This window comes from Grus americana, chromosome 1 (assembly GCF_028858705.1).
Source record: "Grus americana isolate bGruAme1 chromosome 1, bGruAme1.mat, whole genome shotgun sequence".
NCBI classification, from domain to species: domain Eukaryota; kingdom Metazoa; phylum Chordata; class Aves; order Gruiformes; family Gruidae; genus Grus; species Grus americana.
The window spans coordinates 158,478,356-158,506,227 of NC_072852.1; the positions used below are offsets into that span (position 1 = coordinate 158,478,356).

General features: G+C 42.1%; 1 protein-coding gene across 1 annotated transcript; it reads right to left on the reverse strand.

The window, feature by feature from the left end:
- Nucleotides 1–316: 316 nt before the first annotated feature.
- On the reverse strand, nt 317–27,416 carry LOC129204750 (protein-lysine methyltransferase METTL21E-like). Its single transcript, XM_054821318.1, is given in 7 exon segments — nt 317–1,761; nt 2,687–2,804; nt 5,312–5,469; nt 16,486–16,570; nt 17,489–17,597; nt 19,665–19,776; nt 27,107–27,416. Coding segments are annotated over 7 exon segments (1,317 nt in total). The 3' UTR covers nt 317–1,336.
- Nucleotides 27,417–27,872: the final 456 nt, after the last annotated feature.

The following is a 27,872-nucleotide window of genomic DNA, read 5'->3' on the forward strand; positions in this document are numbered from 1 at the left end:
ACACTTGTGCCAGGCAGCAAAGTAAATCAGTAACAAGCATCTGTCAAAAAAAAAAAAAAAAAAGATACCAACACTAGTATGTTCTGGAAGTCAACATAAAAAAAAATGCTCAAATTTGACAACACATAAAAAATTCCTGGAGGGAGTACAAAGAGGTGCTAAAAAGATAAAGACCGACAGCCCCCTGAGCCCTCAATTTTACTAGAGCAATTGCCTGCTCTGCGTGGTCATTAGCACATGAGCTGAGTTTGCTTCTCTTCTAGCTCACAAGGGACTTGAAGGTCTCTCATACTCAATTGTAAACAAAATCAGAAAATTTGGGGTGTCCAAAGAATCATTTTATTACTGTTCCCAAAAGACAGTTCTCTGATGGGCTTTCAGGCACATTAATCTGACCACTGAAAACAGGAACACGCAGTACTGAGTGGGTAGGAGAAAAGTATTTTGTTCGCCCATATAAAAAAAAAAAATCTAAGCCTGCCCATGCCTCAGCCACACCATGTCAGGCTGCTTTACTTTTCTACCTCCAGTCACCACCAGCCAGCAGGGCAAAACTCCTCTCTTGATGGCTACCATGGTTTTTCCATTGTTGTTCCCTGAGGTCCAGATAACCTTCTATTTTTGGAGGGGCAGATCTCCAAGAATTTAAGGTCTTTGCAAAGGGCAGTTGGTGATAAGCTGTACTCTTCTTATTCAAGACCTTTGCTCAAGCAACAAAACATTTAACTCCCTCTTGCCTCATGTGTGCGGCTGTCTGTTGAAGAATCCCTGAATCTAAATAAAAACAATGGAAGAGGAAGAAAGTATAATCGTTAAATCAAAGAGTAATGAATATATTCTGTCCCTTTACTATGACAGTATATTTCCATGGTGAGGATTTTTCTTCAGCTAATTTAATGTCCTATGAAGTCTATTCAAAGGAAGGATTCACACAATAGTGAGAATGGGGAAAGATCAGATTTAACGCTATAACTTTTAAATACAAAGATTTATCATAGTCTTAAGTTTTAAATGATTGGTTGATCTTCTAAGACACCGTTCAAAGCTGCAATTGAAAGCTATTGGACATATTCATTACATGTCCCATAACAATAATGGTAAGACTTATGAAAGTTATTGTCATCTTACCACATAAAAGTCAATTTCTTCTGTGTATAAAACCATCGGCAAATTGAGTTTAGGAATTTGTTAGGGATGCACCAGGAATGTGATGTTGTGTTTTAGCTATCTCTAAAAATGTCATCCATGCAGGTGTTAGCCACTACTAACATGGAAGTTGTCAAAAAAAGAATGAGCTGCAGAACAGCTGAAAGTGTCACCTCCATGTATCTCTCTTTCAGACTGTCAGTTTGGAAGGTCTGGCTTTCATCCTGCCTTTCCTCATTGCCTTATACAAGGTTATGTTCAAACTGGGGAAATTAGAAATCACGTCTAAGTCAAACAGTGTCTGAAATTTGCCCACAAATTGGTTCTCTTTGTCCAACGTAAATTTCATAGCCCACAGAATAACAGTGTCATTCTTGCATAAGTGATCAAAAGTTAGGAGGAGTTCATCCAGGAAGGGATGGTGATAAACTACATCAGCAGCCATAATGTAGTCGAAGTGGCAGGAAGACCTAGGAAAGTTCTTTTCCAGATCAATTCCCCAAGACAATTCCTTAACACAAGGCTGGTGCTTGCATTTCAGCTTTGTATTTTGGAGAACGTTGTGCTGAAGGTTTCCCAGCAGTTCTGGCAAATCAGTGGCAGTGACAAGTGCACCTGTGACAGGGAGAAAACAAACCTAAGTTTTGAATATACCTCAAGACTTCAGTAAAAGCCCATTCACAAAGTCGACTGCACAAGGAACTGATTTTACCAGATAGCTCTCACTGAGGGGAGCAGAACAATGTAAATACTACCAATAGCTCTTAGCCGTTGTGTTTAAAATAAATATTTGGTTCCCAGTAGTTCTACTCTGTAGATTGCCATCTCAGTGCAGCTGGGGATGGGTGGGGAGAAATCAGATACTTACTGCATCTTGATATCATATTGGTTAAAAGTGCAGTGAGTGACTGCGGATTGAAGAATACCAGTTACTGACTCCAAGAAGTCAGCATGAGATTTAGGCATTGCCTAAAGGTTCTTTCCTTTTCACATAGGAAGAAGCTTTCTCAGACTGCAGAAAGCTAAAATTCTGTTAAAATGCAGAAGTCATTGATCTGGATTACTCTTGAGGAAGAATAGGCTACCATGAGAAAAAACACAACAGTGTCTCTAGCACAAAAATCAAGTTGCTGATCAGTTGCTGAAAGAAAAAGCTGAACATCAATGGAAAGAAAATGACCTGGCATCCAAGAGCTATTTGTTCAATGGACAGTGATGCATTGGTCATACCTACATCTCGCTTCATCTGGTTGCCACTGACATCCTGTGAGGCCACTAGTTTCTTATTCCGGTCCCCTGTTTAACACTGTTAATGACAACACCATCTACTGGGACCTCCTTTATTGCATCAATACACTCACAGCTTTACAGAAAAAAATAATAGAGCAGGTTTCCAAACAAGCTTTTTGGAATTCACTTTTTCTTGCTCTTGGAAGCTTTCGAACAACAGTCTTTTAGAAGAACTGAGCAACTTCCTTTGTCCTCCAGTATTCATCTGAGAGATGTTTCCAAGAGCATAAGAGCAATGGCACGTACTCACCCAGCAAACTGGCTACTATGGAGACCAACCCAGTTCCAGCTCCAATTTCAATCACATTTTTGTCAACCAAATTGTATTGTTTAGAATTAGTTTCCAAAAAATAACACAGAACAAGGGCCTGTAAGGGAGGGAATCCACGAATATACTGAATAAATGAAATTAATCCCTTCGCTAAATATGCATTGTCATTTAAAAGCATGCAAAAAATTATTGTCTGTTCAAAAATTCATGTCTGTTCAAATAAGCAATATTCATTCAAGCGCTGTCCCTAAAGTATCACAGCTCACTATGATCTTTGAGCTCTATAGGCTGACAAAATAAATGCCACGACATGCCTCAATATAGGCTTGCAAAGCATTACAGCCAGAAGGAACAACTGCAATTATCTAATCTGTCACGCTGCATAACATGAGCTATAAAATTCCAGTCAGCAAGTCCTGCTTATAACTGCACTTACTTCTGGTTGAGTTAAAAAGTGTCCTTCACAAAGACATCTTGATATAAGGACTGCTTGTGAGAGAAAATCCACAACAACCCTTGTTAAGCTCTTCCAATAGTTAATTATTTCTAACAATAATTAATTACCGTAATGATTCAAAAGGGAACAATAGATTTTCCCCTTTTCTTCCAGTTCGTTTTCAGTTTCTACGTGCTTACCTTGTTAAGCTTAGCAAACTTTTATAGCAAACAAAGCCAAAAAGAACCCTCTACAACAGATTCCTTGTATCTGCATTTATAAATTGTGATTAAGAAGTTTCTTCAGCTTTTCTGTCCCATGTCATACTGACCAGTGAGTTTTAATTCACTGTTGAAATAGAAATTGCTAATTTTATTTCTCTGGAAAAGACAATTCCCAGCTTGTCTCCCACATTTTTTCCCAGACTTTGATAATTATATAGTCTCCATTGACAAATACGTACAATGGTTGTCAATTCTTCTTGAAATATAGATGACCATTTGGAAAAGCAATTATTAGTGGCTTAGTCTGGCACAGCAAAATTACACTTAGTTTAGCTTTTAAGCAATTAAGAAGTAGAAGGAAAGGAACAGGAGGACCATTGACCTAATGTTGACATGCTAGAAATTCAAACAAAGTTTTTGTTCTCTACCTCTTAATTCAGAGCAAAAAGAGTAGGGTCTTTTATGCGAACTTAATATATCTCATAATCAAACAGAAATAGGTCTGTGAGCACCAGGACTAATTAAAGCCAGGTTCCTAAAGATTGTGTCTGATGTTTGACTGACATTTAAAAACACATAATATTAAGATTTCCTGTTAGTTCTATATATTCCTATAATTTCTTCTGTCAGAGTTTTGCCATATTCTGTTGTAGAAACTGGCTGCCAGGATCAAAATTTCTGTGGGTTAAATTAGGGAAGCTTTGAAATCTGGCTTCCTTTCCATGAAACATGCAGGAACTTTATTTTCCTTAAAGTTTCTGCCCTCTTGACAAATTTGACTGATGTTTTTCAGAAGCATACAAATACTGCTGGATGAAACAGGAAGGGAGAACATGAAGACACACAGACAGAAGGGTTGCCTGCGTTCCACAGCAAAACTGGCCAAACCCTTCCAGAAAAAAATATGCTTTTCAGTATAGCCCATGATTTCGTGAGAATAATTGGCAGTCAGCCAACCTTTCCTCGAAGACATGCACTGAGGTCACCAAGAGATATCATGTAAATGACTTGTCCAGGTCTGCTAAGACAAGGAAAATTGTTTGGAGTTCAAAACAGCAGAGTACGCTAACTATCCTCAGCCTAACTATGGCCGTATGTCTTTAAAACAGTACAATCCTAGGAGGATGATACTGTTGGGACAGAAATGGAGCCTCTTGGGTTTTAGTCCTCTCCCTCCTATAGGGGCTCCTGGAGATGGTTCTTTCAGAGACGTTCTCTGAATGCCGCGAGTGTCAATGGTGCATCGTGGCACCTCCCTGACCGCAGTGGTTTCTTTCAATCTTAATTATTGCAAAACAGTCAGTTAGCTGCATTGCACAGATTCAAAACCTTGAAGAAGGTTCTTTGTATGGTGGGCATGTGGATGGTTCTTATATCAAGAGCCAAGGACAAGAGTTCTCTCCCACTAGATTTCTGGCTGTTTAAGAAACTCAAAGCTCCAGCTGAACCTTTTCCCACATCTTCATATTTACAAGGTAAATTTGTTTCTCACGTGAGTAGTTTGAGTACCTTCTATGAGTGCTACTACCTTGTGAGCTTGTATCACAGCTGTTTCTGCAACCTGGATCTGCCTACTACGTAGCCATCCGTATTTATAAAATGTACAGAAGTGTAATCATCATAAGACTGACATAATTCCTCCAAAATATACTTGTAATTGGCCAATAGGATCAAAAGTTACTGGTAGGTGAGGAGAGGACACGAGATCTTGTGTGATAGGGGCATAAACGAGATACCATTTAAGCTTTGAGAACCAGGAATTCATATGAAACCAGGCTGAATTCAAGTTGGGGATTTGCAGAATGGAGACAGAGAAGCACAGAATGTTTTCCTTGGGTTTACAACATACAACAAAACAAATGCAAAACATGCAAAACAAATTAAAAGTGTTAGGAGATTCCAAAACTAAAAAAAAAAAAAAAAAAAGCTGCATAAATATTGTACCGATGGCCAGACGACCGCCCCGTAACAGTCAGTGGCTTCTGTTATTCTTATCTCATGGCCAGCAAAGTGAAAGCCTTCCCAGGCCTTATGAGTTATAAGAGCAGGAAAAAACCGCCTTCTCATGATTTCTGCAACTATCCGTTCATCTTCTTTTTCCCCTGGAAGCAAAAGTACAAAAGGTCAAACAAGCTGAGTGGACTGATAATGCAACTACCAATTTATATTGAAAATCTGATTTAGAGGCAAGAATGTGAACTGCATCTGTGAATAAAAATACATTTCACCATTAATGGTTAGCACGATACATGGGAAGTCTCCTGAATTCTAATTGAAGTTTTCAGTTTATGACTAAATAATTTCTTTCCTGTTTTGCTGAAGAAGCCAAGTTCATAAAAAGTAAAGAAGTGGAATGTTACCATATATTGCTTTCCATTTCAGCAATCCAAAGGAAATTTTTTAACTTCTTTTTCACTTCAAGAACAATTGCCCTAGTATAGACAGTCACGGTCTTATGTGCCCGGATTTTTTATTATTTTCCATATCCTTTTACTGTTCACTTTCCCCACATTATGTTTCTTTTTGACAGTAAACAAAAGGAGCCACAGTATCATTTATAAGTCTGTCACAAAACTTGTGAAACAGATCCTAGCAACACAAATTACGACAGACAGGAGCGAAAGCACTAGTGTTGTGAGGAAAGCTTATCCACCCGCCCCAACAGAGCCCTGTCAGAGGGATTCTTTCCAGTTGGCTTGATATCCTGAATGCCATCCCTGTTGCTAAGCAAAGGATATTTATGATAGCTAACATAATCCCGGATAACTCTTCTAACAGGAGAGGATTCATTCTTTTTTAGCTGAATACCCAGCCAGTTTCAGTTTTGCCTTCATCACATAAAGCTGCACCACAATGTTACAAAAAAAACATTTAAGTGAAGCTGTCCAGAGCATATTCTTAGCAAAGTCTAGAATCATTCCAAGTTTTCACAGAAAATTTGCTTTCACAGCCAACTATGATCTCTTGGCAAACTAGCTAAAGCAAAACATGTTTACAAGTGACACCTCCTAGAAAGCACACCAGAGATTTAGATATCTGGGTTACCATCCTGTCCAAAGCAGAGTTTCTGTATCAAGCCTGCAATTACCATCAAAATCACAGATATCAAGATCAGGATTACATAGCATAGAAAGTGCAGCCTCAATGACTATTGAAAATTAAAACACTTGCTTTCTCATCAGCATAGAACACAGTGGTCTGCCGAAGATTCTTCATGTTTTCTTCCCCCTCAAATCACTGCAGTCACAAGACATGATGGTCTCAAGTGTTGTCATTTGCTCTGCCATATGCTTTAGTAATTTTATTGCCATAATCTATTGACAAAGTCTCTCCTTTTCTTGTGATAGAATTACCAAGGAACAAAAGCAGGTGTGAACAAAGAAGGAGATGATACCAAACAAAAACACATCAGGAGGATGCTCAGGTTGATTAGCCAGTGCTTTAAGCTTGTAACTCAACTTACTTTAAGCATCAGATGAAACTAGAAAATAGCAACAAGCACAAGGAAGAAAAAGCAAAAATGTTCATGTTCAATCTTAGTATGTTGATACTAAGACATAATCCGGAAGTTAAAAAAACCCACAAACCTACCCCAACAACAAAAAAAAAACAACCAACCCATGGTACTCCAAGAACTGATTGGGGGGAAAAATACTAATCATGGGACACAGCAGAATTAAAAATAACGTAATGCGTGTACAACTGGAAAGAAATGTAAGCAGTATAATTTTATAAAGATAACAAATAAAATAACCTTAACATTGAAACCATGGTATTTTAAGATGTTAGGAAATAAGTAGTATGTGGCAGCCCATTACCTCTTCTGCAAGCCTCTAATGTTAAGTTGAGAGAAAACACATGCGTCATTGTGCCTGCAAGCGGGGAACTCCGCACAAACATGAGTCAAGTGCCAGAGAAATGCTGTTCCAGGGCAAAATTAATCTTTTCTTATGAAAGAATTAATATGAAGCTGTCTTATTATAAATATCGTAAGTATATTTAATATATCATCCCATTTCCAGGCATACCAGCTATAGCCTGCTCTTAATCTTCTGATTGCTTATAGCAGTCTGATCTTGTTCTGCAATCAGTACTAGCTGTGGAAGTAAAAAGCTATTCCCTCCATTACCTCCCAGTTACAACCATTTTTCTTGATTCTTCCTGCCTTGACATCTATTTTTGGTCCAGTTTTGTTGAGAAGCCTTAACTTATTAAGTCTTAACTTCTAAAGCTTCTGCCAAAAGATCTATAAAAATTTAGCAGCATTACAGCTTACCCCTCTTCTGCTCAATAAATATTTCCCACGTATTTCTTACATGACCAGCAATCTTTCTACACAAGACTTGCATAGCACCTACATTAATAGAGTTTGTAGACCACTGCTCTCTACCTAAAATTGTCACTACCCTGAAAAAAGCATCCCAAATCTGCTGATTAATAACACCACTTAAATCTTTAGCCATCTTATGCCTCTGATAATCCCACAGATAGGTTATCCAGAGAAGTTTACTTTTTTTTTTATATTTTTGCCTTCCCCTTAGAATATCTTACTATTGTGGCGAATCAAGAAGAGTATTTGTTTCATCACAGACATATGGTAGACAGGCTTCAAAACTCTAATGAGAAATTTTATAGGACCAGTAAGCTAATGATTCTGACAAAGAATGCTGACAAAATAAGGAGTGTAGACTTTTAGTCAGATTTGCTTACTTACATACAAATCTCCCTTCATATTGCAAAAGGCACTCTTCTATTTTTTGCTTTATAGCTTTCAGAATAACTAAACTTCTTGTGGAACTGCACAAAAAGAAGTTAATTTTTCTGTAACTGCCTTCAGAGCAGTCAGAAAAATAATAAACTAGCAGGCAATCTTTTAAGCAACAAGAAAACTGTTATCAGAGTAAGCAAAATCCAAGTGAGATTAAGTCTTTCAATACCTGCAAACATTGAGAAAGTTCTGCTGCTACTTTGACCAAACACTAGTCTCTTGATAACAGATGTAAAAAGCTGATAGGGAGTTATTCTGCTGGAAGTGTTTATCTCTGTGTTAGTCTTCATTCTCTTGTTCAGGAACGTAACTTCTTGGAATTATGACTCAGTGAATGGATTTTAATTATTTTAATGACATTTCAAGATAACGAGAGCTGCCTCATCAGTAGAATAGGGTCAGACAAGGGAAGAGGAGGCTTGACTGACCTGGCTACCGATTCTTGTGAGAATGGAGGTGCATAATGGGCATTTCCAGCAATAGTATAGCAATACCAAGCACCCATACCAAACTGTTAGAACTCAAAGGTCTGCTAGAACTGGTTCCTCCCTTCTTAATTTGCCTGGGTTTGATCAGGTAGATTTGCCCTCACTCCTCTTCTGTGATTTGGAAAGGCATGGAAGTGGTATAACCATAGAATGACTTTCTTCAGCCTATTCATCCCTTTGCATAAGCATGTATACAGAGAAACCACTGGAGTTTCAGGTGCTGGAACCTTATTTACATCAAGATGAGACAGTCTGATCCTGTTCAGGTAACATATAGAAATTAAGATAATTTTTGTTAGTGAGACAGATAGCACTCCTTTCATCTTTAACTTGTGTTCACAAAGAAGTTCCTATCAATAGATGTCCCAAATTCTTCTTGAAATAGAATTTGAATGTCTTTAAGTTTCTTAAGACTTTCTGCCTAATAGGATAATTTCTTATAGCATTCTTTGAAATATTTCAGGTAAAGTATTGTTTATGATAAAAGTCTAATGTCTTTGGAGCATGTTCTATGAACTCCCTTGATTCTAAGTTAATATCAAGACTGAGGGAGAAAGTCATATACTGATGACACATCTTGCACTATATCAACCATATCATTAAGAAAACAGCATAAACACGATTCTCAAAGGCAAAGCAATCATCATTATTACAAAATGCAAACACAGGTTTCCAAAGAGACATACTAAATCATGTGGAAGACTGGAATTGTGAAGTTAGTGACAGGTTAGTTAAAGAAACGTGCATGAAGCTGGAAAATCTTGTGTAGGGAACCAGAGGATTTTGCTGACACATTCAAATGTCAAATGAAATTTTTTATAGTAGAACAAAAATCTAAAGAAAGAAGATGACGTGAATTCTGCTGAAACAGAGTTGGATAAGTCCTTCAAGTGGGGAAGGGAAGGCAGAAGGAAAATAACAGGAGATAGACCAGGTCAGAATGAAACAAACTGCAAACTGCAGCATCTTTTTCTTTAACAATGAAGCAAATTGCACAACTGGGCTTTAGGCTGTCTTTACCTGCACACTTTTTCCTTGGAATGAGTAGAAATAGTACCTGTTTAGAAAAATGCTGCATGATCAGCTATTGCATTTACACCAATTGTCACATAAAATCATGCTTGGGAGTATACAGCTCCATCAGGAAATGATAACCTTAAAATTCAGTTGGGTATCTTCCATCAATTAATAGTATATGTTAAATCTCTCACTGCATAACTAATGACACTTCCTACATTAATGCATTCTCCACTGAATAAAAAGGGAACAGAGGCAGGCACTGTTAAACAGCACTTACAATGCAGGAAAAGCAGCAAAGACAAGGGGGCTGAATTAAAATTATTTAAAAAATATTGATACCACTGTCTAGATACGTGAATTAAAATGTGGCTAAAAAGGGATGTAAAATAACCCTTCCACACAGAAGCTGTGAAGAATATACTAGCAGTCAATATCTCTATTTTCAGACTCATTCACAAATAGCACACAGAGTAAGCAAACATCCTCCAAGTACTTTGCTAATGGATTAGGACAGTATTAATTCAGAAAAAACAGTTTCACCCAATGATTCATCAAAACAACCTACAGGGGAAAAAAATAACAGATTAGTCTCTTTCAAGTGCTGGCTTGACCCTACTTAATCTCTTGAGGTCAAATGGTGTCACAGCCCAAGGTGATAAGGAAATAAGACCCAGCCGCCTTCTGCTTCTCTCCTGCTTTGATGGATCTTCTCCAACTGGCAAAAGGAATGAAATCCAAGCCTTCAGCATGAACTTGACCTGACAAAGTTCAGCCCCACTGCAACTTATTCTCCCTTCTTCAGAAGCAGTATACTCTCACCTGTAGAGCTTAGATTTAAAATTTACCATTTAGACTTGTACTTACAAATATTTTAAGAACCATGTATTAACATCTGTGAGGACATACATGGTTCATCTAAGACTTCTCACCAATTACCTCTGAGTTTGATGAACACAGGAGGACTACCTGTGCTGACATTACTGATTGAGTAATGCATGAGAGAAATTCCATCCAAGAATTCACAATAGACAAGCCTCTTCAGATCTCCCACTCTGAACACATGGAACTGGAGTCATCCAAAGTAAAGATTCAAGATGAACGTTACATATATAATATACACATTATATATATAATATACTTTATATTTTTAATATACATAAAAATATCTATCTATATATCTCAACGTCAAGAAGATACCTGCAGAAAGGTCAGTAAGGGAACAGATCTGCAACCAGTTCTGTGACTGTAAGAGGTGATTGGAGAAGAGTTACATCACTACACTAATAGGAATCATCAGAAGGTAGCCCTGTGAATCCATCTGGGTATTTCCAATGGCTTAGAAGTATTTTACCCCAAAACTACATTAGGTCCCAATTCTAAGGGACTCTGGAGTCTCACAATTTTTACTGAGATACTGCCGTCTCAAGATCAGAGCCCTGGTCTTGCAAGCATTACAGATGGCTCCATGGAAACATACACAATCCTGAATCACAGAATCACCCCAAGTTCCAGGTGGTATCACTTGAGTATGTTTATTTATTTTCATTTATTCCTATTTCATTCCATTCCATTTCATTCCAGCCTAAGGGCCCTTAAAGGAAGGGGTTAGGAGGGAAATCTGATCATGCCCTTGACCTTCCAGAAGTCAGATGTAACCTACACCTTTCTAAGAATATAAAGCAAAGTACTGCTCCAGTACTTACCTAAACCACACAGTTAATTTTTCCTTACTTCATTCCTACCTACAAATGATCACGTAACTGAGTGTAGGCATTCCAGTACATTCATTACAAGCTCAACCCGCTGAAGTGATGGCAATGACAAGGTATATTATATTGATTAATCTGAGATACTACGTCAGAGTAATATAATGCTTGAAACTTTATACTTTGAAATGCAGAAATACAAAACTGCCACCCACGAGCAGCCTCTTCTCAGCCAAGAGACAAGATGCACTTAGCTCAGAGCACGAGGAGACAAGAACAGGAGAGGGGTATGCTCACAATAACCAGTCTGTGTATTTACCCAGGCTTGAGAGGCACATTTTCAATTTGCAATTCACACCACTGATATCCCAGCCCTATTCAAGTCACGGGTCATCCAAAACCATTAGAAGGCTGAAAATAGAAGCACCTAGTCAGGTAATGTCATGAACATATAATGAATTCAAATGTGCCAAGTACTTCCCTTCTACTTCATCATGTTTGCCTGTCATTGAAAACATCTTCAGGTCTAGGCTCAGCAGCTATTTAATCTCTAAAGATAACTAAATTATTTCGCTTTGACTACAAAAGCAGACTGTGTTCTTAAATTAGATGGTCTAATGTACATTATAAAAGGCTGACAGCCAATTTCCTGATGCACAGGAAGACTCTGGATGAGTAATTTAGACTCTGTAAGCCATTGTCTAGTCAGTCTAACCTTTCACATCTCTTACCTTGCCCGGGTCAAGAGGGCTTCGTGCCACTGAAAACTCTTACTGCCTTGTAGCAACATGCCAGGTACCACAGCCAGCGGAACAGAAGGGACTCAACAAAATGCCTGCCAATTTTCCTCTACCAATAATCCTGGACTTCTAAAATATTTCTTTGAGGAAAGGACTGAAAGTAATCTAACAACACCAATCCATGCAAACACACCACCTTTCTCATGTGGCAGTTGAGAAATATCTACTTTATTGTTAAAATACAGCTACTGCAAAGGATAAAGATATGAAAACAGGGAAAGGCACATGGCTGAGAGGGAAAGATATGTTACGGACTTCTCTACAGAGCTAACACAAGCTTTGATTATTTGAGTGTTGCCTCCAACTTCTGTTCTATCCACACACATGAAGTTTTCATTTGAGTTTAGTAATGTCTTCAGCAAAAACAGGTCTGCTTATTGTAGGGAGAGAAAAGGAACAGAGAAATGTGAATTCAAATTAGTACATCTGATGTTTATTATAGTATTCGAATGCTGTCACTTTCAAACAAAAGAGCTCATAGATAACTTACTTCATGAGAGCCAAGAGGTAAAGTCAGAGAAGAGGTATTTTTAGACTGTTCTCATTTGTTGTGAAGGTGCAGTTTAGCTCTACTCACTCCTTAATTGGGTAATACTCAATTCTTTTTTTGGTTGGTTGGTTTGGTTTAGAGATAGTTTGTTGCCTAAGAGGAGTAGAATCTGAGTTCTGATATTTCAGGTCAATCCTGCAGTGCAGAAAGAAAAAAAAAAGGTAACGGTGTGACTTCCATGAGTTTGCAGGGTTTTTTAATGCTTTTGAGATAAGCAGTAATGGAAGAGGTTGTTAGGATGTTGTTTTGTTGGGTTTTTTTAAAGATAAAAGGATAATTCAAAGCTAAGAGACAAAAAAGAGGAAGATGAAAGAAGGGGAGGCAGGTGGTGGGAAGATATAGCAAAAGTGTCATTTGTATATAGTATAAATAGGCTCATTCTTTAACCAGCACTGTTAATTGCAAAATCCAGCATATAAAGAATGGTTGAGCAATTTAAGCACTCAGAAAATGGAGGAACTGGGTGCTGGATCCTCCTCAGAAGGATTCAAATTCACAACTTGTTCACCTGAGGGGTGTGTTCCAGCTGCCCTACAGAACCACGTGCTTCCCCTCCCCTCCATCACCACCAGACAGGACCATCAGGAAAGCAGGATTGCAAGAATCACATTAGAAGGACAACAAGCAAGGAAAAGCCCAGCTAGGAATTGGGCCTCAGTTGCGAAGAGGCAGACTTGGGCTCCGTGCTCTGGTCCCAGAATGTTTTTCACATTTTATAGATCTTTGAAGTCAGTGGAAGAGTGTCAGTGGGGAAGGGAGTGAGAAAGGTAAGAGGTGTCTTTAGAAGTTACCCAGGAAATAGGAATGAGACACTAAGTCACTCCCTCTGCCCAGCTGAGTATCTTAACTTCTAAGTTACAGAGTTAGGCTGCTTCTCACTTGCCTCCATTCCAACTATGTCCCATTTAAGGCACCTTTCTGGACTCCACTCAGAGACTTGAAATGATGGCAGGAATCACCATCAATTAGGACATCTGTTGAACAGGGTGAGTAGAAGGAGTGTGTCCCTTCTAAAATGCTGGGAGATATGTGAAGGTCACCAGGTCAGCATTTTCTCAGATATTTATGGATTAAAAACTGAGCACTGGCCAAGTGAAGTGAGACGATGGAGTATCAAGGACAAGTAGGTCTTGCAAATTTGCTCTCCTCCTTTTGTCTCAGAGATAAAAGTATTCTGGAGTGAATTTAAACAATGCAACTGTAGTAAAGTAATTTAGTATCCCAAGAAATGAAGATTGGAGTGGTAGAATCTAATCTCAGAAAAGTTTAGCCAATGAGAGTTAAAGCTAAGGATCAAGAGAAATCATGAAAATGTTGAGATTTAATTCCAGCCAGGAACTAAGCCCCACACAGCCAGTCACTCACTCACTTCTCTCCGGTGGGATGGGGGAGAGAATTGGAAGGGTAAAAGTGAGAAAACTCATGGGTTGAGACAAAGATAGTTTAATAGGGAAAGCAAAAGCCACACGCACAAGCAAAGCAAAACAAGGAATTCATTCCCCACTTCCCATGGGCAGGCAGGGGTTCAGCCATCTCCAGGAAAGCAGGGATCCATCATGTGCAACTGTTGCTTGGGAAGACAAATGCCATCACTCCGAACATCCCCCTCTTCTTTCTTCTTTCCCCAGCTTTATATGCTGAGCATGACATCATATGGTATGGGATATCCCTTTGGTCAGTTGGGGTCAGCTGTCCCGGCTGTGTCCCCTCCCAACTCTTTGTGCACCCCCAGCCTCCTCGCTGGTGGGGTGGTGTGAGGAGCAGAAAAGGCCTTGGCTCTGTGTAAGCAGTGCTCAGCAGTAACGAAAACATCCCTGTGTTATCAACACTGTTTTCAGCACAAATCCAAAACATAGCCCCGTACTAGCTACTATGAAGAAAATTAACTCTATCCCAGCCAAAACCAGCACAGACAAGAAGGAAAAGAGATATCTAATGATGCAAGTGTGATGGAGAAATGATTGGATAAAGACACAAGAGGAAAGATCAGACTGGGTGCAGACCTACCTGTAAGCTGAGACCAGTAGTAATGGGAATCACGAACAATAGGAGTTTTAACCTGGAGAACTTGTGCCAAGCCAATTAAAAAGGAAAGGGGAAGGCACCAAATATAAAGAGCTCGGACTGGAACTTGCAGAGAAACTGGACTAGAATAAGAACCCCGAGAAACAGGGATTGAGACTGGGTAGGTGAAGTTAATGAAATGGGAATGGGAAAGGTGATAGAGGAAAAGGATGAGAACAAGGAAGGCACAGGGTGACCAAGCAGGTAAGTCTCCGTGCAGCAGGTTCAGCACCATTCACCTCCAGAACCTGGCATGGAATTTAAAATGCCAAAGCCTGGTGTCAGATGAGACTGTAAAGATATCCCATTTTCCACTCATCTCTCCTCATCCTCTTAAACTAGTGTTTCTAGACATGATAGAGAACCACCTGCTATTGCTATCAACACAGTTATTCTCTTAGCTAAGTGGAATATATTTCTGCATTTGATCTAAAGATTCTTCCCTACTGACTAATTTTCCATACATTGACCTAATGCCCAACAACTCAATTTATTTTCATAATTCAAAAGCTAAAAAAGTTACATGCAGACTCACTCCTCCCTGCCCTTAATCTTGCATGAAGAGAGTATCATATTAGAGCACCAAGCTTGCAGAAGCATAGAAATGCCTGTGCAACTTTACCTATAGCCCTCACTAATGACAGTCATCAGTATTTCAGTCTCTGGTAATTCTATCTTTAATATTTATACTTCTAGATATTTTTTCCCTCAATAATCATACTTCATTGCATAGGATCAACTTGAGCTCTTTGTTCAAGTTAGAATTACAAAAGAAATTGCATTAAAGAAAATCTCCAGATTAAGGCACTTGAACAATGCTTTGTGCCACAGCAATCTATACCAATCCCTATAAGCCATCTTCTTGTGCAATTACAGCTTTCCAGAGAAGGTTGTCAATTTGGAGTACTTTAAAGGAAGTATTCAAAAGCAAAATAACAAATATTAGTTTCAGTAAGCAAATAATTAGTTTTAAGTATTGAAGTCATGCCCAAAGCTCCACCTTGCCTTGCTGAACAGGCAGCAAAGCAAACCTGGACGCTGAGATCTCTCGAAAAAGCACAAGCCCAAAAGCCTGGCTCTACATAGACCAAGACTCAACTGAGATTTTAAACAAAGATATTATGAAAAATAAAATAATTTAAAAAAAACCTCCTTCTTTTGCATTCAGCTGTAGAACATATCTAGACCCCCATCCCAAAACAACACACGCATTTGCCCTAAAACCATGTATCCTCCTGATGACCCCTAAAAGGGAGATTACTCATGATGCTTTACGATCTTGAAAGATGTGCAGCCATGAGCTTGCTGAAGAGAAAAAGCTGCCAGCAGCCCCTGAAGGTATTTGAAGATTAGATTTGAGGCTGTCTAGACAGAAACCAAGCTTGTAATAACCAATTTTCCCTAATTGACACCCTGCAAACAAACCTCTCCTGATTAGCTAGATTGTAGTCACGACTTCATTCCCTGGAACCAGCCGCAGGCGAGATGCCAGGCACTGGTAGGAACCTGCTGAGGCCGGAGTATGCCAGCATAGCAGATACTGCATAGCTAGAATACTACAACAGCGCTATCTGTTGTATTTTCTGTACAAGTGCCATAAACACAATTCTTCAGAAATGTGAATGAGAAGATAGCTCATTGTCAGCAAGACACCTTGTTCCTTATATGTAACAATATTCCTAAGTGCAGCAAGAAAATACAGTGAAATAAGAAACATTTTACCTTCTTGTCTTTCCAATTCTTTTATCAGTTCATTTTGTAGATGATTACGTTGTGATGATGTCAAATCCATACTATGCCACAAAACCTGGAAAGAGAAAAACAAGCCTGCCTGAATAAAATGGCTTTATTTCTTTTCCCCCACATAACACTTCACAAAAAAATTAAAATTATTTTACATGTATTATGCTATAATTTACTTCTATTGATAATAAAGACATGTGGACACATAAATATCAACATTCAAAGCATAAAAGAACCAGAAGCAGAAAATTACTTTAACTGTTCTCTCAAAGAGGGGAAAAACCAAGTAGATTTAAAAAAAAAAAAAAAAAAAAAAAAAGCAAGCTTTGGTAAAGGTTTAAAACAATCTTATGAAATTTTAAAATTAGAATCAATTCAAATCAGGGTTGGTAGGCTTATAAACAACTGAAATGAAAAGTAGCAGCAAATGTCTGAAAGTGAAGAAAAATTGCACCGAAAGGATCTAATCTTGTTTGAATTAATTGGCTTGGAAGGGAAGGAAACAACCTATTAGTACAAGTTGCACATGAGAATAAGTAGAAAGCAGGTTCTATAGACAACATGCAGAACAGAATGTGTATGTGCCTATATAATCAGATACAGAACATGCAGACTCAGGAGAAAAAAGTAATAGGAAAATGTGGCAGAGGACAATATAATTTTCAGCTGTCTGCAGAAAAGCAGACAGACAACCAATAGTCTCCAATTCTTGATATTTTACGTTCAGAAAAACACTGAGTTCACAGAAAAGAAAAAATAAATCAGTGCTCTGATAATTTTTAAAGCCTTTGGACTGTTATATGGAAATTTGACTGATTTTTGTAGGAATGGTTACGGGCAGCACACAGTTAATAATCTACAGATATCTACACAATAGGGATGCAATTAAATAAGGCAATGGGTGAAGGACTATATCTAGTAAAAAAAAAAAAAAAGCAATCAAAATACAAACGTACGCTCAATATCGAGAAAACTTCCTCACAGTGCAAAGCCTTAGGCAGGTTTTCCGCCCAAAACTTCAGACGAAAGAGGACAGTATAGAACAGCCCTGTCTTGCTAGAGAGGAAGCACCATACTCTCTTGACTTCACCCTACAAGACACATAGGTTTAACGTTCAACTTTACTACCACAGTGACAGCAGCCATTAACCTATTTGAAGGTGAAAAATAACTTAGGGGGCTTCGACACATTACCATAACACAGAGAACAAAAATATTGCTATTATATTTATGTCTATCCGTGAACTTAGCAATAATAACATCATTACACGGGGAACAGAAAAGAGATTCTATGGGATTCAAAGTCTTCGTATGCATCTTCAGAATAACAAGTAGCATTAGAAACTACTGGGACATTAAGCATTAAGAAGTAAATGTTATCCACATCCATCACCTTGTCATCTACTTCATAAGTATAAAAAAAGACAAATTTTCTTCCCATTAGAAGATAAAAATAACAGGTTAATAATCAGTCCCTTTGCATTCTGAAGGACAAGCAATGTTGCACTATAAATGACCCTAAAAGGCAAAACCTTTGTAGTTAGTGGTCCTCTACTTTTTTTTTCTTTTCCTTCTAAAAATATCCTTTGAGGTACACTGAACTACACAACAACCTCTCTGACTGTAACATACAAATTCAGGAGTACCACAAGCAACTAAACAGGGCAAAACAGCTCAGTTGCTGAGTTACACTGTTTAAAGTAAATGATTCAGAAGAATTTAGAGCATAAGACACAGAGAAGTGAAATACCACTGGCATCCGCCGTGTTTCAGTCCACGTTACCTGAATCTCTTGCAGCTTTCCAAAGACGGTGCTCAAACAGAACAGTCCTTGTCTGCCCGGTCGTTCCCCTGCCAGGCTGTCCCAGGCAGGAGTGTGCTCTCAAGCGTGTGTCACGCGTTGCCAACATCCCCACACCAGAAGCAGTAATAAATCCCGACAGCTGCAGCATGAACACAAAGTGGGCATCACGCACGGCGGCCCTTACGTAAGGGAGCAGATTTCGTAACAGCACAAGGCACCCCGTCAAGGGAGCTCCAACCAATAAACTAACCAACTTTGGAGTACTTATTACAAAAATAAGATAGTGGCAAAGTGTTAGTAATCATTCACTGTTACTAAAAAGTAACCGAAGAGCAAAAAAGTCATTCTTCAGAGTCAAAGGGGTCTTCCAGCTACAGAGGGCAATTTACTGAAGGGCAGGGGTGTATAAATGCGTGCTCACGTTGGAAGGCGGAACTGTAACAAGGTGCACACACCCCCAAATCCTGGCCCACTTTACCCCATGAGACAGCTGTCAACACGCATAAATATACACATACCACTCCTCTTTTGTATGTACAAGATGTACATTGGCTCAACATATCACAACCGCTTACTGCCGTGGGAACAAATATGGGTATCTTTAAGAATTCTCTTACTTAGACTGTAATCAATTCAGGACAGGAACTGTCTCTTCCTTTACCTGGTTTTTAGCAAAATTAGATTTCAACCTCAACTGGGGTTTCTAGGCGCCATTGAAACATACCAAATTATTGTACAAGAATACTAAACAAGCCCTATAGAGAACTGAAGGTCTCTGTACTTTACCATACTTGGTAGAAGAAATTAATAGGAGCTCTTCTACATTTAGAAACTATCAAACAAATCACCAAGACCTGATCTATATTTTTAAAGCAAAATTCGGTAATACTAATGAGTGATTTACAAAACACTGCTGTAAACTGGCTGTTCAGGCTGAGAATTTGCTTAAATTATGATAATCTTTCACAAAAATAATATCAAAATGTATGGGTTTTGCCCAGTAAACACTGTACATGAAGTATGAGACTCTCTGCAACTGTAAGGACCAAATCCTACCCAGTTCACCTCAGCCCTTCATCCTTCCAGAGGAGGCTAACACTTCATACGAAACTTAATTGTATGGACTTCGACTTTCAAACAATGAAACAATGAGAAATGAAGTAGAAATATTAAATGAGAAGACAAAAGCAGCAAGGAGGACTAAAATGTAATGTAAGAACCCATGTAAGTACAACTGGCAGCATTCAGTGCTTTTCTGTTTTAATCCATTGGAGCTATAAATAAATTCTATAATCATTCAGAGAGACAGTTGGGGTGGAGAGGAAATCTGAGCCTAACGCATTGTTTCTCTCACAGATTAATCCGACATGAGTGCTGCAACCAGTGGGTATCTTTGAACATCACTTTTGCAAACAAATTCTGTCTTTGGACACGGTCACGTAACTCCAAATCTAGAAGAATGAGATCTACATTCAGGACAAACAATTACTGCACATCAGATTATATAAGGACTTACTGTACTGTAAGATTTCCATCAGATTTTATGAGGGCTTACATTGTCTCACAAGTGATTCAATAAGCAACATTACTTTGAGCACAAAACTTTCAAGAAAGGCTTAGTGAAGGGAATGAGGAAAACAAAACTAATATAACTACGTTTTCTTCTCACAACACCTAGAAAAAATCCAAGTAGTTTTCAAAATTTCATTGTCGTGGTTTAACCTGGCCAGCAGCTAAAACAACCAAACAGCCCTTTGCTCTCTCCCTCTGCCCAGTGGGATGGGGAAGAGAATCAAAAAGGGGAAAAAAAAAGTAAAACTCATGGGTCGAGACAAAGACAGTTCAATAGGGCAGAAAAGGAACATAATAATAACAACAACAACAATAATAGAATATACAAAACAAGTGATATCACAATTTCTCACCACCCAAAGCTGCTGCTCAGCTAGTTCCTGAGCCACATTGCCTCTTGGCCATCCCCCAGTTATATACCAAGCATGACATCCTATGGTCCAGAGAGGGCCACAAAGATGATCAGGGCGTTGGAGCACTTCCCATATGAGGACAGGCTGAGAGAGTTGGGGTTGTTCAGCCTGGAGAAGAGAAGGCTCCGGGGAGACCTTATAGCAGCCTTCCAGTACCTGAAGGGGCCTACAGGAAAGCTGGAGAGGGACTGTTTATCAGGGAGTGTAGTGACAGGACAAGGGGGAATGGGTTTAAGCTGAAGGAGGGTCGATTTAGGTTAGATATTAGGAAGAAATTCTTTACTGTGAGGGTGGTGAGGCACTGGAACAGGTTGCCCAGAGAAGCTGTGGATGTCCCCTCCCTGGAAGTGTTCAAGGCCAGGTTGGATGGGGCTTTGGGCAACGTGGTCTAGTGGAGGGTGTCCCTGCCCATGGCAGGGGGGTTGGAACTAGATGGTCTTTAAGATCCCTTCCAACCCAAACCATTCTATGGTTCTATGATTCTATGATTCTATAAATATCACCTTGGCCAGTTTGGGTCAGCTGCCCTGGCTGTGTCCCCTCCCAGCTTCTTGGGTGTCCCCCACCTTCTCGTGGGCAGGGCAATATGAGAAGCTGAAAATCCCTTGGCTGCTTGGCAACAACTGAAAACATCAGTGTGTTATCAACATTATTCTCATCCTAAATCCAAAACACAGTGCTATACCAGCTGCTAGGAAGAAAATGAACTCTATCCCTGCTGAAACAAGGACAGTATACACCCCTTATTCTATATCATCCATGTCATGCCCAGGTCCCACACTTTCCAATACATTGCAATTAATCAGCACCACTTTTCCTGGTTTTGATATATGCACACAGACATCATTCCCTTAGTCAATAGACCACCCCTGTGAAATGTCTGTAAAATGTTCATAGATGTCCACAAAACGTCCCTGGAGTTCCTTTAGTCTATCACTTCAGGCTCCATCTGTCATAACAGCCTCTCAGGGCAGGGAAGAGGGTGTGTGATGTTGGATTGTTATATGCTGCATCCAGAGCTCGTAGCTGATGTTTCTGTCGCAGTCCATGCTCATGGTCTGTGGTGTAGAGCACATTTTTTACTTCTGGTCCTGTCTGGACTGGCCCAAAGGCTACTGCATGGACAATTTCTTGTTTAATTTGTTCAAAGGCTTGTTGTTGCTCTGGGCCTCATTTGAAATCGTTCTTCTTCCGAGTCACTTGATAAAGAGGGCTTACAATCAGACTATAATTTGGAATATGCATTCTCCAGAAAACCACAACACCTAAGAAAGCCTGTGTTTCCTTTTGCTAGTTGGTCGAGACATAGCTATCATTTTGTTGATCACATCCATTGGGATCTGACAACACCCATCTTGCCATTTAATTCCTAAAAACTGGATCTCCTGTGCAGGTCCCTTGACCTTACTTCGTTTTATGGCAAAACCGTCTTTCAAGAGGATTTGAACTACTTTCTTCTCTTTCTCAGAAACTTCTTCTGCTGTGTTGCCCCACACAATGATGTCATCAATATACCAGTGACTGGCTCTGGAGCTTCACTCTGTTCCAGTGCAGTCTGGATCAGCCCATGGCAAATGGTGGGGCTGTGTTTCCACTCCTGGGGCAGTCTATTGCTGGTGTACTCAACACCCCTTCAAGTGAAAACAAACTGTGGCCTGCACTCCACTGCCAAAGGGATCAAGAAAAATGCATTCGCAGTATCAGTTGTGGCATACCACTTGGCTGCCTTTGACTCCAGTTCGTCTTGAAGTTCCAGCATGTCCAGCAGTCGCGTGACTTTATTCAGACCACAATAGTCTACCGTCAACCTCCACTCTCCATTGGACTTCCGCACTGGCCATGTGGGACAGTTAAAGGGTGAGCAGGTTCTGCTGATCACTCCTTGACTCTCCAGTTGATAATCAGCTTATGGGTGGGAACCAGGGAGTCTCGGCTGGAGTGATATTGCCACCAGTGCACAGTTGTGGTAGCGATTGGCACCTGCTGTTCTTCGACCCTGAGCAACCCCACAACAGAAGGGTCCTCCGAGAGACTGGGCACGGTAGGCAGCTGTTTCACAGAATCATATCATAGAATGGTTTGGGTTGCAAGGGACCTCAAAAGATCATCTAGTTCCAACCCCCCTGCCATGGGCAGGGACACCCTCCACTAGACCACGTTGCCCAAAGCCCCATCCAACCTGGCCTTGAACACTTCCAGGGAGGGGACATCCACAGCTTCTCTGGGCAACCTGTTCCAGTGCCTCACCACCCTCACAGTAAAGAATTTCTTTCTAACATCTAATCTAAATCAACCCTCCTTCAGCTTAAACCCATTCCCCCTTGTCCTGTCACTACACTCCCTGATCAACAGTCCCTCTCCAGCTTTCCTGTAGGCCCCTTCGGGTACTGGAAGGCTGCTATAAGGTCTCCCCGGAGCCTTCTCTTCTCCAGGCTGAACAACCCCAACTCTCTCAGCCTGTCCTCATAGGAGAGGTGCTCCAGCCCTCCGATCAGCTTTGTGGCCCTCCTCTGGACTCGCTCCAACAGCTCCATGTCTCTCCTGTGCTGGGGCCCCCAGAGCTGGACGCAGTACTCCAGGTGGGGTCTCATGAGAGCTGAGTAGAGGGGCAGAATCACCTCCCTTGACCTGCTGGTCACACTTCTTTTGATGCAGCCCAGGACACGGTTGGCTTTCTGGGCTGCAAGCGCACACTGCTGGCTCATGTTGAGCTTCTTATCAATCAATACCCCCAAGTCCTTCTCCTCAGGACTGCTCTCAATCCATTCTCCACCCAGCCTATAGTTGTGCTTGGGATTGCATCTACCCATGTGCAGGACCTTGCACTTGGCCTTTTTGAACTTCATGTGGTTTGCACAGGCCCACCTCTCCAGCCTGTCAAGGTCCCTCTGGATGGCATCCCTTCCCTCCAGCGTGTTGACCACACCACACAGCTTGGTGTCGGCAAACTTGCTGAGGGTGCACTCGATCCCACTGTCCGTGTCGCCAACAAAGATGTTGAACAGCGCCGGTCCCAGTACCGACCCCTGAGGAACAGCACTCGTCACCGTTCTCCACTTGGACATTGAGCCATTGACCACAACTCTTTGACTGCGACCATCCAGCCAATTCCTTATCCACCAAGTGGTCCATCCATCAAATCCATGTCTCTCCAAATTAGATAAAAGGATGTCATGCGGGACAGTGTCAAATGCCTTGCACAAGTCCAGGTAGATGATGTCAGTTGCCCTTCCCTTGTCCACCAACACTGTAACCCCATCATAGAAGGCCACCAAGTTTGTCAGGCACGATTTGCCCCTAGTGAAGCCGTGTTGGCTGTCACCAATCACCTCCTTATTTTCCATGTGCCTGAGCATAGTCTCCAGGAGGGTCTGCTCCATAATCTTGCCAGGCACAGAGGTGAGACTCACCGGCCTGTAGTTCCCTGGGTCTTCCTTTTTACCCTTCTTAAAAACGGGGATTATGTTTCCTCTCTTCCAGTCAGCGGGAACTTCGCCAGACTGCCAGGACTTCTCAAATATGATGGCAAGTGGCCTGGCCACTTCATCCACCAGTTCCTTCAAGACCCGCGGATGCATCTCATCAGGTCCCATGGACTTTTGCACCTTCAGGTTCCTCAGATATTCTTGAACCTGATCTTCTCCTGCAGTGGGCGGTTCTGCATTCTCCCAGTCCCTGCCTTCTGTGACCTGGGCAGTGTGGCTCAAGCATTTGCCAGTGAAGACTGAGGCAAAGAAGTTGTTGAGTACCTCAGCCTTCTCCATATCCTGGGTAACCAGGTCACCCATTTCATTCCGGAGGGGACCCACATTTTCTCTCATCCTCCTTTTATCACTAACATACCTATAGAAGCTTTTCTTGTTGTCCTTGACATCCCTGGCCAGACTAATTGCTCTCAGGGCTTTGGCTTTCCTAACCTAATCCCTGGCTGCTCAGACAGTTTCTCTGTATTCCTCCCAGGCTACCTGCCCTTGCTTCCACCCTCTGTAGGCTTCCTTTTTTTGTTTGACTTTGCCCAGGAGCTCCTTGTTCATCCATGGGGGCCTCTTGGTGGATTTGCTTGACTTCCTCTTTGTTGGGATGCATAGCTCCTGAGCTTGGAGGAGGTGAATATTAGCCAGCTGTCTTGGGCCCCTCTTCCTTCCAGGGCTTTGTCCCATGGTATTCTACCAAGCAGATCCCTGAAGAGGCCAAAGTGTGCTCTCCTGAAGTCCAGGGTAGTGAGCTTGCTGCGCACCCTCCTCACTGCCCTGAGGATCCTGAATTCCACCATTTCGTGGTCACTGCAGCCAAGGCTGCCCTTGAGCTTCACATTCCCCACCAGGCCCTCCTTGTTGGTGAGAATAAGGTCCAGCATGGCACCTCTCCTCGTGGGCTCCTCTATCACTTGGAGGAGAAAGTTGTCATGGACACATTCCAGGAACTTCCTGGATTGCTTGCGCTCAGCTGCGTTGTCCCTCTGACAGATGTCGGGGTGGTTGAAGTCCCAATCCCCCATGAGGACCAGGGCTTGTGAGCGTGAGGCTGCTCCTATCTGCCTATAGAGGGCTTCATCTGCTCGGTCTCCCTGGTCAGGTGGCCTGTAGCAGACCCCTGCTATGATGTCCCCTGCTCCAGCCCTCCCTTTAATCCTGACCCATAGGCTCTCAGTTGGCTCCTCATCCATCCCCAGGTGGAGCTCCATGCACTCCAGCTGGTCATTGATGTACAGGGCAATGCCCCCTCCTTGCCTGCCCTGCCTGTCCTTCCCAAAGAGCCTGTACCCTACCATCCCAACACTCCAGTCATTAGGAGCTATCCCACCACGTCTCTGTAATGCCAATCAGGTCATAGCCTTGCAGGCACACACACATCTCCAGCTCCTTTTGTTTATTCTCCGTGCTCCGTGTGTTCGCGTAGAGGCATTTCAGTTGTGCTCCCGATGTGGCTGACTTATTGGCTGCGGTGGCTGGAATTCTTTTGATGTATCTTCCCAGTGTTACCCTGTTGGTTCCTGTTGCATCCAGAGCCCCTGGCTCATCTCCTCTAGGCTTCGAGCGTGCTGTAGTGCATGCAGCACGTCTCTGAGCAGTAGGCCGAGGGCCCTCACCAGCACCCCATCCCTCCAACCTGGGCACATCATCCCACAACATGTCGCTGGCAAGCCTGATGTTATCCCCCTCCTCCTTCGAGCCTAGTTTAAAGCTCTGTAGATGAACCCCGCTAGTTCCTGGGCAAAGATCCTCTTCCCCCGTTGAGAGAGATGAATCCCATCAGGGTTCATCAGGCCTGGTGCCATGTAGGCCATCCCATTGTCAAAGAACCCAAAGTTGTGGCGTTGACACCAGCCATGGAGCCATGCATTTATGGACTGTGTCCACCTGTTCCACCCACCATTGCTGCCCTCAACTGGAAGGAGGGAGGAGAATATTACCTGCGCCCCCGAATCCTTCAGTGACTGTCCTAAGAGCCTGAAGTCCCTTTTGATCGCTTTCGTGGTACGTGTCTCTGCTTCATCCCCACACACATGGAGGAGCAGCAGTGGGTAGTAGTCAGAGGTGTGTACCAGGCTGGGGAGTTTCCTAGCGATATCCTTGACACGGGCCCTGGGGAGGCAGCAGACTTCTCTGAGAGGAGGGTCTGCCCTGCATATCGGGCCCTCTATACCCTTCAGAAGGGAGTCCCCTACGACTATAACTCTCCTTTTCTTCTTTGTTGGGGTGGTCATGACCCAAGGTGTGGGCCTTTTGGGCCTAGGTGCTACCTCTGGAGTAGCTTGACTGTCATCCATATCCTCGCTCGAGTGGCCTTCCACAGCCAGAGCCTTGTACCTGTTGCACAGGGGTACATGGGAAGGCAAGGTGGGTGAGGAGGAGAAGGTTTGCCTGCCACGCTGAGCATGGACTTGTTTCCATTCACTCCCCTCTTTGAGCCTGCTGCCTTCTGCCTGGCAAGGGGAGGATACAGGGTCCCCTTTACTTTGGCTTTGGTCTGTTAGGTGTCCCTGTTTCTGTCTCAGGGAGAGCAGAGCTTGGCTCCACCAGTCTATCTCTCTCTCAGCCTCTCTGATGCTCCTTAACCTCTCCACTTCTTCAAGTAATTCTGCCACCAGGCTGAGCAGATAGTCCATGTGGTCACCAGGTCCACCATCTCCAAGGCAGCTGTGCGAAAAGCGCACCAGTACCCTTTTGGGTCCTTGAAATACCATCTCCTGAGGTAGTCTATGCCCAGGATGCATGGAGCTTCTGGGCCAGTCACAATGGGGTGCTTTTCCCAGTCCTTCCCAGTTAGACTCACTTTGGCTGCCAGTACAGTTAGCTGTTGGGAACCCCCTGTCCCTCCAGAAGTACAGATGGGTTCTGCCTCTTCATGGCTCGATGGCATTAGAGTACACTCTGCACCAGTGTCCACTAGAGCCTTGTACTCTGTGGATCTGACATGCCAGGCCATCAGATCCACACAGTCCAGTAAAGCCACTTGTCCTTCTCCTCCACCTGGCTGGAGGCAGGGCCCCTCTAATCCTGCTCATCATATTTGTTACTCACTTCTTGTAAAAGTGACTTAGAAGTCCCTTCAAGAGGATCATAAGTGCGATCAGGCCTTCCACTCAGTCTGGGGAACTGCTTGCTGGAAACTGGAGCTGCGTTTTTCCTGGAAGAATCCTCTATTGTGATTGGTTTTCCTTGCAACTTACACAGTCCCGCCTCTAAGGTCGAGGTAGGTTTTCCATCCCACTTCTTCATGTCCTCTCCATGGTCACACAGGTAAAACCACAGGGTGCCCCATGGTGTGTACCCACTATATCCTCTCTCCTGAACAGAGGAACACTTACTGCTAACAGCTGAGATACTGGTCCGTACAGGTGGGGAGTAGGACATATCCTCTTTGACTTGCTGGACCAGTTTCTTCACAGCCAAGACAAGGGAGGAAGAGAGACTTTCTTTACATTGCCAGAGTCGGCCAGCCAATTTATCCACTATTGCTGCCTCTTCGCCTTCCCAGTCCATTACTGCCAGTGAGTTGGCATACAACGATGGTGCACTCCGCACAAGCTTCCGCCACATGGGTTGCATGCATTGGATTTCATCAGGATCTGTGGGTAACTGCGCATTGTACGGGTCATAATAACCCATCTCCTGCATGGCTAATTCCCTCAGGTACTGGATACCTCATTCCATGGTGGGTTACATACAACATCTTCACTGAAGGGATACCTTTCCCTCATGCCCGACAGGAGTCACCTCCAGAGGCTGAGAGCTTTTGTCTTTTTCCCAATTGCCTTGTCAATATCCCCTTCCCTAGACAGGGATCCCAGCTGCTTGGTCTCCCTACCCTCTAATTCCAGGCTACTGGCCCCATTATCCCAGCATTGGAGCAGCCAGGTAACAATGTGCTCACCTGGATGGCGGTTGAAATCTTTTTGCATACCTCACAGCTCACTCAGGGACAGGGATCGGGTGATTACTTCTGGTTTCTTCTCCTCTTCCTTTTCTCGTGATGGTCCTGGTCCATCATCATGCCTTACTAAGCGAACTGATTTTTTTGTGTGTTTCTTCTTCTGCATAGGGACGGTGACTGATACTGGCGCAGGTTGTTTT